At 44.6% G+C, this 7,146-nt stretch overlaps 1 protein-coding gene across 3 annotated transcripts in view; it reads left to right on the forward strand.

Annotated features, from left to right (window-relative positions):
* Adipor1 (adiponectin receptor 1) overlaps positions 1-7,146 on the forward strand; it is a 21,603-nt gene that overhangs the window by 2,025 nt on the left and 12,432 nt on the right. For 2 of the 3 annotated variants that reach the window (XM_005348378.2, XM_005348379.3), the window contains exon 2: positions 5,686-5,920. In XM_005348378.2, the coding sequence (XP_005348435.1) occupies positions 5,780-5,920 (141 nt within the window). In that variant the 5' untranslated portion in view covers positions 5,686-5,779. Of the gene's footprint in view, positions 1-5,685; positions 5,921-7,146 lie in introns of those variants that run through there. The other variant, XM_026779776.1, reaches the window with a different exon arrangement.

Genomic DNA, 7,146 nt, shown 5'->3' on the forward strand with positions numbered 1-7,146 from the left:
AAAAAAAAAAAAAAAAAAAAAAAGATGTTATGTGTACAACTGTTTCGTCTGCATGTATGTGTGTGCACCATGTGCACACCTGGTGCCTACAGAAGATGAATCAGATCCCTCAGAACTGAGCCAGCATGCGAATGCTGGGTATTAAGCCAGGGTCCTCTGGAAAGCAACAAGTGCTGTTAACCACCAAGCCGGCTCTGACTTGGCTTGCAACACGGTAACTCCTCGTCAGAGGCGGTCAGCAACCATCCCAAGTTTGTTACTCTGCTTCGCCTTCTCTCTGCTGCCAGAACTGTGCATTCCGGAGTGCTCAGGAGATATTCTCAGACTACAGGACGGAACTTACCTTTTGCTGTAGGCCAGTGAGTAGTTCTCTGCTTCTGTAGGGAGGAGTGGAAAGCTGGGCTGGAACTCTGGCACAGCCCTGCTCTCTATCCGCCCATCAACTTGTCACTCCCAGGAGCTGTGTCATCTTCATATCTAGGAGATTTATTAAGTAACATGATGTTTTTCTTGTCTGGTGCTGGTTCTCATCAAACTTGTTACATTTTGTCCTTAATGTCCCTTTGTCCCCAATCTGCTCATCAGATTACCATGCTGAACTTGGTCCCATTTTTGCTGCTCAGAAATGTTGGGGGTGTGACTAATGTTTATGAAGTTTGTAGCTGTCTTGAATCGCAGAGATCTTGAGATACTCTCTAGCCAAACCAGTTCCAGGTGATGAGTGGTAGCAAGTGCCAACCAGTTTCCTTGTGCTTCAGTGGGTTTTTAGGGGTGCACTGTTTAAAGTGAATTTGCGGATGCACAGGTTAGAGTGCATGCTATCTTGTGCAACTGTATTAACCAAATACTTGGAATGTGCTTGATTCTAAAACAGCAGCTGGCCGAGCATGGGTACATACCTGTAAGTAATCCCAGCATGTAGGAGGCTGAGGCAGGAGGATTGCCAGTGTTTCTAGACCTAGACTCTAGGTTACATAGGATGTCCCAAGCCAGCCAGGATTGCTTAGCAAGACCCTGTCTCAAAAGAGTTGGGATGGTGACATGAAAATCCCCCAGCTGGTCCTCCTCCTACTCCTCCTCCTCCTTTGGTTGGAGCTGGATTTAGGAAAGTTTACCTGTCTCTGAGATTTAAAAGACCTGTTTTCTTCCGTTGGGGTAGCTTTAACTGGCAGAGCTACAGAGGAAGTTAGATTGTGACTTGCTTCCCCTTCGGATTCTGAGTCAGTGACACTTGGCATCAAATGAAGAGCAGGCCCCATTACTGTGGTTGGTAATGCCAAGCATTGACCTTCACCTTGACTCATTTCTCCCCAGTAGAGCTATGATACTAACCTCCCTAACAAAGGCGACTTAGAGGAGAAATGGGTCTCTGGCTGGACTGCTAGGCTGGTCTTCTAGAACCTTAGGTCAAATCTCCTGGACCCCCTAAGCCTTTGGCTGCAGGGAAAGTGTGTGTCATAGCTTAGAAAACTTGGAAGTTGCCTTCAGAGAATTATCGTCAAATCTCTAAGGGAAACTCTCCAGCTAATTGGCCAGTGATTAAAACTCAACTTTTTCTCCCAAGTTTGGTGCAGGATTATCCTGTTCGTAGGAGCACAAATGCCTCTCCTCCACAGCTTTACTCTATAATAGCTTACGTTTATCCAGTTGGGAAGCTTAGTGGTAAAGTTTATTAGCTTGAGTTGAAGAAATCCCAACAAAAATGTACTCTTGAGTTTGGCTCAGTTACAATTTGCTGTGTTGGGTGTGGCCCATTTGAGAGGAAAGGTGTTTCCTCTAAAATTCAAAAGGACATAGAGTGCAGACAGATAGTTGAACTGCATCTTGGTTCTCCTAAGTCTCCTGGAATCAGTCTTAGCACCTTAGGGGTTTGTGTTGAATTTAAATTAACAGACTAAGACACTTTAATTTCCTGTTGTTGGTGACTGGTCCACCATACAGCAATGTTATTTTCAAGGCGTAGTGTTACTGCTCTCTTTTCTTGCCAGACTTCAGATCCCTCTCTTCCTTACCTGTCTCTGTGTTGCTACAGTTTAGAAGACCAAACTGGACAATGGACTTTTCTCACTATGCTGACATGATCTCCATTGACCTCCATTGTGTGTACATTAATGCATGATGATATATTTTTTTAAATATTTATTTATTTATTATATATACAATATTCTGTCTGAATGTATGTCTGCAGGCCAGAAGAGGGCACCAGACCTCATTACAGATGGTTGTGAGCCACCATGTGGTTGCTGGGAACTGAACCCAGGACCTTTGGAAGAGCAGGCAATGCTCTCAACCTCTGAGCCATCTCTCCAGCCCATGATAATATATTTTGTATGATGAGTTGTGGCTGAGGGCTTCATTGTGAGCTCACTGGGATGGCTGTCAGGTTTCAAGACTAAGAAGATGGGAGGGGCTAGGGGCTAGTGACAGAGGAGCTGGACAGGTTTCAAGTCTAAGAAGATGGGAGGGGCTAGGGGCTAGTGACAGAGGAGCTGGACAGGATCAGTAAAATCAAGTGATTTGAAGCGAAAAGGTAATAACATTTTGTCCAAAGGATTTGAAGTCACAAAACTTTTTATGGTCAATTAAAGAAGCTAGTAAAACCACCAAGTTGGATTCTGTTTCTGATCTTTGGACTTTTACTGTACAACTTAAAGTTTGTATTATCCTTGTGCCTCTTGTGGAAGATTTAAACAGCACTCAACTGAATTAAGTGTGTGACCATTGTTCTCGAGCGGTGAGATCATGTCACTTAATGTGGACATGTCACAAGTTAACTTAAGCCATCTGATTATACCAAAGACAGTGATAGAACCTGTTCAATTTCTGTTTTACACAGGACCTTGTCCTATTAAATAAGTTTGTTAAGTATTCAGTGAATGAGAAGGCTTACTCTGAGGAAGAGGATGAGAGGAAGCCAGCCCCACAATAGAGAAAAAAGGCACAAACCTTGACCAGTGGTATGATGGTAAAGCACATGTTGGTTGGCTGTATTGTACCCCCTTCATTCATTTTGAAATACAGATTCAGACAAAAACTGGATCATTTTAGGACCCATGTATTATTGTGTTCCAGAATGTGGGCGCTTTTGTTTTAGTTTCTTCCCTGGTTGCCTGCTGTAACTGGTAGTTTCGTGTGCCCTTTTTTTCAGACTTCTCAAAGATGACTGAAGCTGTTTGTTGTTTGCTACTCAGTGTTATGAGTTGATCTCTGAGAACTGTTTATTCCGTAGGACTTCCCTTTGAAGAAGTATATTTTGAGATCAGCAGTTACGATTTCCCAATATTTCTTTTCATGTGAGTTGCTTATCCACTGAGGTTTCCAGAGGCCTCCAGTTTCCTGTTCCTCTTGAGCTCAAGTGTTGACTGAGATTGTGTGTATGTTGGCAAATGTCTTGTCACAGTCTTGCACACTTTAAGGGGGAGGAACTGGCTGTGTTGACATAAAGGTGTGCTATATATTGAGTTATTGTTTGTGTCTTACTGTAACTAGATTTGACTCTTTCAGCTTTGTGTGTGTGTTAAGCATAGGATGATACATGAGTTCGGAGGATGCCTTCACCTGAGGGCAGATTAAAATATTAGTCAGACATCTCCAGAACCAATAGGAAGCACACAGGCAGGTAGGTAGGTACAGACATTTGAGCGTGGAGGTTAACTCTCCAAATAGACCATCTGCAAGCTAGAGAACCAGGGAATGCAGTGGTGTGATTACCAAATGAAGTCTGAATGCTGGAGGCCGAGGCTGCTTGTCTCAGAGTCCAAAGGCCAGCCTGGAATTCTGACTGCCTACAGGAAGCTTCCATCACTTAAAGGAGAACACTTTAAATTTATTTGTTTATTTATTTATCTAAGAGAGTGTAACTGTGTAACTCTGGCTGGCCTGGAACTCTATGTAGACCAGGCTGGTCTTGAGTTCACCCAGATCCTCCTGCCTCTGCCTCTGCCTCCCGAGTGCTGAATTAAAGGCACCATACCCCTTCAAAAGGTCACTTTTCTTCTGTTTTGTTCTGCCTGGGGGCAGCCAGTTGGATGATGTTCCCTTCCAAGGGTGAGAGCAGGTCTTCCTTTCTTGGGTCACTAAATCCAATGGCAGTGTCTTTCTGAAACCCAGCACCCCAAAGAATGCTTTGCCAATTATCTGGATGCTTCTTAATCTAGTCGTTGATACCTAAGAATTACCATACCCTACATATACCTAATTATAATCTCTGGGAGGGAGCTGAGATTACTCTTGGGTAAAAACTAATACAGATGCCAAAGATGTTTGTTTATATAGTGAGCTGCCATGGGTGAAGCAGTGTGTCTTTGGGGAATAGTCATGTTTATGTCTCAACATGAAAGAGTCAGGCTCTTAAGTTTAAATTCCTCTCTCATCATACAACCCACTCTGTTTTTTCTACATTGTCCTGTATTATTATTCTGACTAGGGCTGTTGCTATGAGTAACAAGGGCCCTTGTCTCTGGAAGAAGGAAGGCTTGGTAATTTACAACATAGTAGGAATCTTTGGAAACATTCCTTTCCGTTTTTATATCATTTATATCTCCCTGTAGCCTAATTTGAAAACACTGCAAGTCCAGTGCAGAAAATCCTACGATGTTTGAGTTTTCTGGGAAGACTGAGTTCTGATTTCCTTAAATGATCTTGAATGCTGTATCTAGTTTATAAAAAAGTCGTTTGAATGGGGCTTAAGTTTATGGGCTCTGGTGATCGGGACACGCTCTTGCAGAGCTGGTGATTAGGTATGTGTGTGGCAGAGGGTGAACTTGGGGTGCCTCCTCGTCTTCGGCTTCCTGCTTCCAGGTAAGTCATTGTTAGAGAAGTGTGATGAAAGCTTGTTATTAGAGCCTGGAACCTGACTGTAACCTTCAAAACATTAGTAGATTTTGCAGAAGAATCAACCAGTGAGCATATCCTGAGTACAGCCACGCACGGCACACTTGTGCAGGTGTATGTAGATAAAGGCCAAAGGCGTTCACTTGGCATTTAATCCATTACCAAACCTGTGTGAGCTTTTAATAATTGTAGCCAGATGTGTATTTCACATAAAAGAGAAAAAAAGCTAGACATGGTGGCAAACACCTTTAATCTCTGCACTCCAGAGGCAAGGGTAGGTGGATCTCTGTGTTTGAAACTGGCCTGGTTTACATGTCAAGTTCCAGGTTAACTGCTGATCTCAAGCCCCCCACCCCCAAAAGAAGAAAATGGATTTATTGAGTACATTGCAATGAAACAACCAGTTAGACAGTAACGGGTATAGTCTACGGCAAATCTCTATTTTTGTTGTTGATTTCACATCTAGGCCTTTCATGGGGAGAAAGAATTTGAGCAGTGGTGGGCATTTCTTTTCTCTTTAAATGTGCGCCATTCTTATGGGAGAGCCTTTCAGGGTGGGTACCCATTTTGTGTTGGTGACAGTTTGGTATAGTAACAATAAAACCTGTGAAGGGAAAGAAAACTGTATATAATGAGATTATAAATGTATATGAGATTTTATATATGTGTAGATCTGAGATTACCGTTCCTGGTGAAGCATAATATTCTAAAGCAGACAGCAGATTTCATTTAAACAGCGAACTAGCCTTACAATTAGTGTAGCTACGCTGATTAGCTGTGTCATATTCAGTGTAGAATTAATTACAGAAATGAATTCCATGCTGCCAACACCCCTCATGTTTGTGTTTGCAGTGTCTACCATCAAAGGAAGATCTCTGCCCCCTGGGGCTGAGAGACCCAAACCTCTCCTCAAGCTGAAGCTGCAGGGTATTGAGGTACCAGCCAGATGTCTTCCCACAAAGGGCCTGCGGTGGCACAGGGCAATGGGGCTCCTTCTGGTAACAGAGAAACTGACACGGTGGAACTGGCTGAACTGGGACCCCTGCTGGAGGAGAAGGGCAAGCGGGCAACCACCAGCCCAGCAAAGGTAGGCTGCTTCCGGAGTTGTTGCCTTGCCCAGCGCCCTCCTGAGCCTCATCAGCCTATCGTTTAAGATCTCACCTTACTTCCACAGTAACCACAGCACCCTGGGAATAGCTCCGTGCAAGCCTTGTTGTGCTCACTTATAGATACTTTTATTTCACTGTGAACTTTGGGGAGTTAATTTCCCAGAAGAGCACCCTGTACCTTTGTAAACCCAGTGTCCAGCAGAACTGAAATAAAATAATCACTAAGTGAACATGAGTCAAGCTTGACTAGTGGAACTTTTTCGGGTAGAAGGATCCTGGAAGTAACCAGTCCAGAGCTGATGGGGAGGCTCCCCATCACATCCCTCTCCTCTTCCTAGTCCTGGAATTTGCTCTGTAGACCAAACTGGCCTTGATCTCACAGAGATCCTCCTGCCTCTGCTGTCCAAGTGCTGGGATTAAAAGCGTGCACCACTGCCAGATCGGTCCTAATTCTTAGAGTCTCCCTTCACATGAACATTCCTGCATCATGAAGGAGGAAAGGGGAGTGAGAGGAATGGTTCTACTCCTTCCTCTTTAAATGAGTAAGGAGCTGGGCAGTGGTGGTGCAGGCCTTTAATCCCAGCACTCGGGGGAGGGATGGCAGAGGCAAATGAGGTCTCTATGAGTTAGAGGCCAGTCTGATCTACAAAGTGAGTTCCAGGACAGCCAGGGCTAGCTACGTAGAGAAACCCTGTCTCAAAAAGCAAACCTGAAAGAAAAAAAAAGAATAAGGGGAAAGACCTTGTGGCCCTCCAGGCAGACCTCAGTCATGTTCTTCATGGGAGGGCTGGGACGTGTCTTAGGGGGATCGCCACCCTTTAACCTAGGGGTTTTCTTCCTTAGGAGAAGAGGAAAATGGATGTTGGGGTGAGCAGGCTGTAATCTGCACAGTAGAATCTAAGAGGGATTAGGGTCTTCACACAGGGAAAGTGAGGACATCCCAGAGGGTGAGCAGCCAGACCCCATCAATGTCTCTCCCTTTCCCACTCCGTTGTTGTTGTTGTTTTTGAGACAGGGTTTCTCTGTGTCCCTAGTTGTCCTGAAACTTGTTCTGTAGACCAGTCTGGACTCGAACCCAGAGAGAGGTCTGCCTGCGTCTGTTGTTCTTCTTAAAAATACTGCAAGATCCCCAGCGGCAGTAGGCAGCAGAAATGCTGTAGGTCCCAAATGGTGGCGGCAGGCCATGTGGTGGCAGGCAGCGGGC

The sequence above is a fragment of the Microtus ochrogaster genome, chromosome 6 (genome assembly GCF_000317375.1).
Source record: "Microtus ochrogaster isolate Prairie Vole_2 chromosome 6, MicOch1.0, whole genome shotgun sequence".
NCBI classification, from domain to species: domain Eukaryota; kingdom Metazoa; phylum Chordata; class Mammalia; order Rodentia; family Cricetidae; genus Microtus; species Microtus ochrogaster.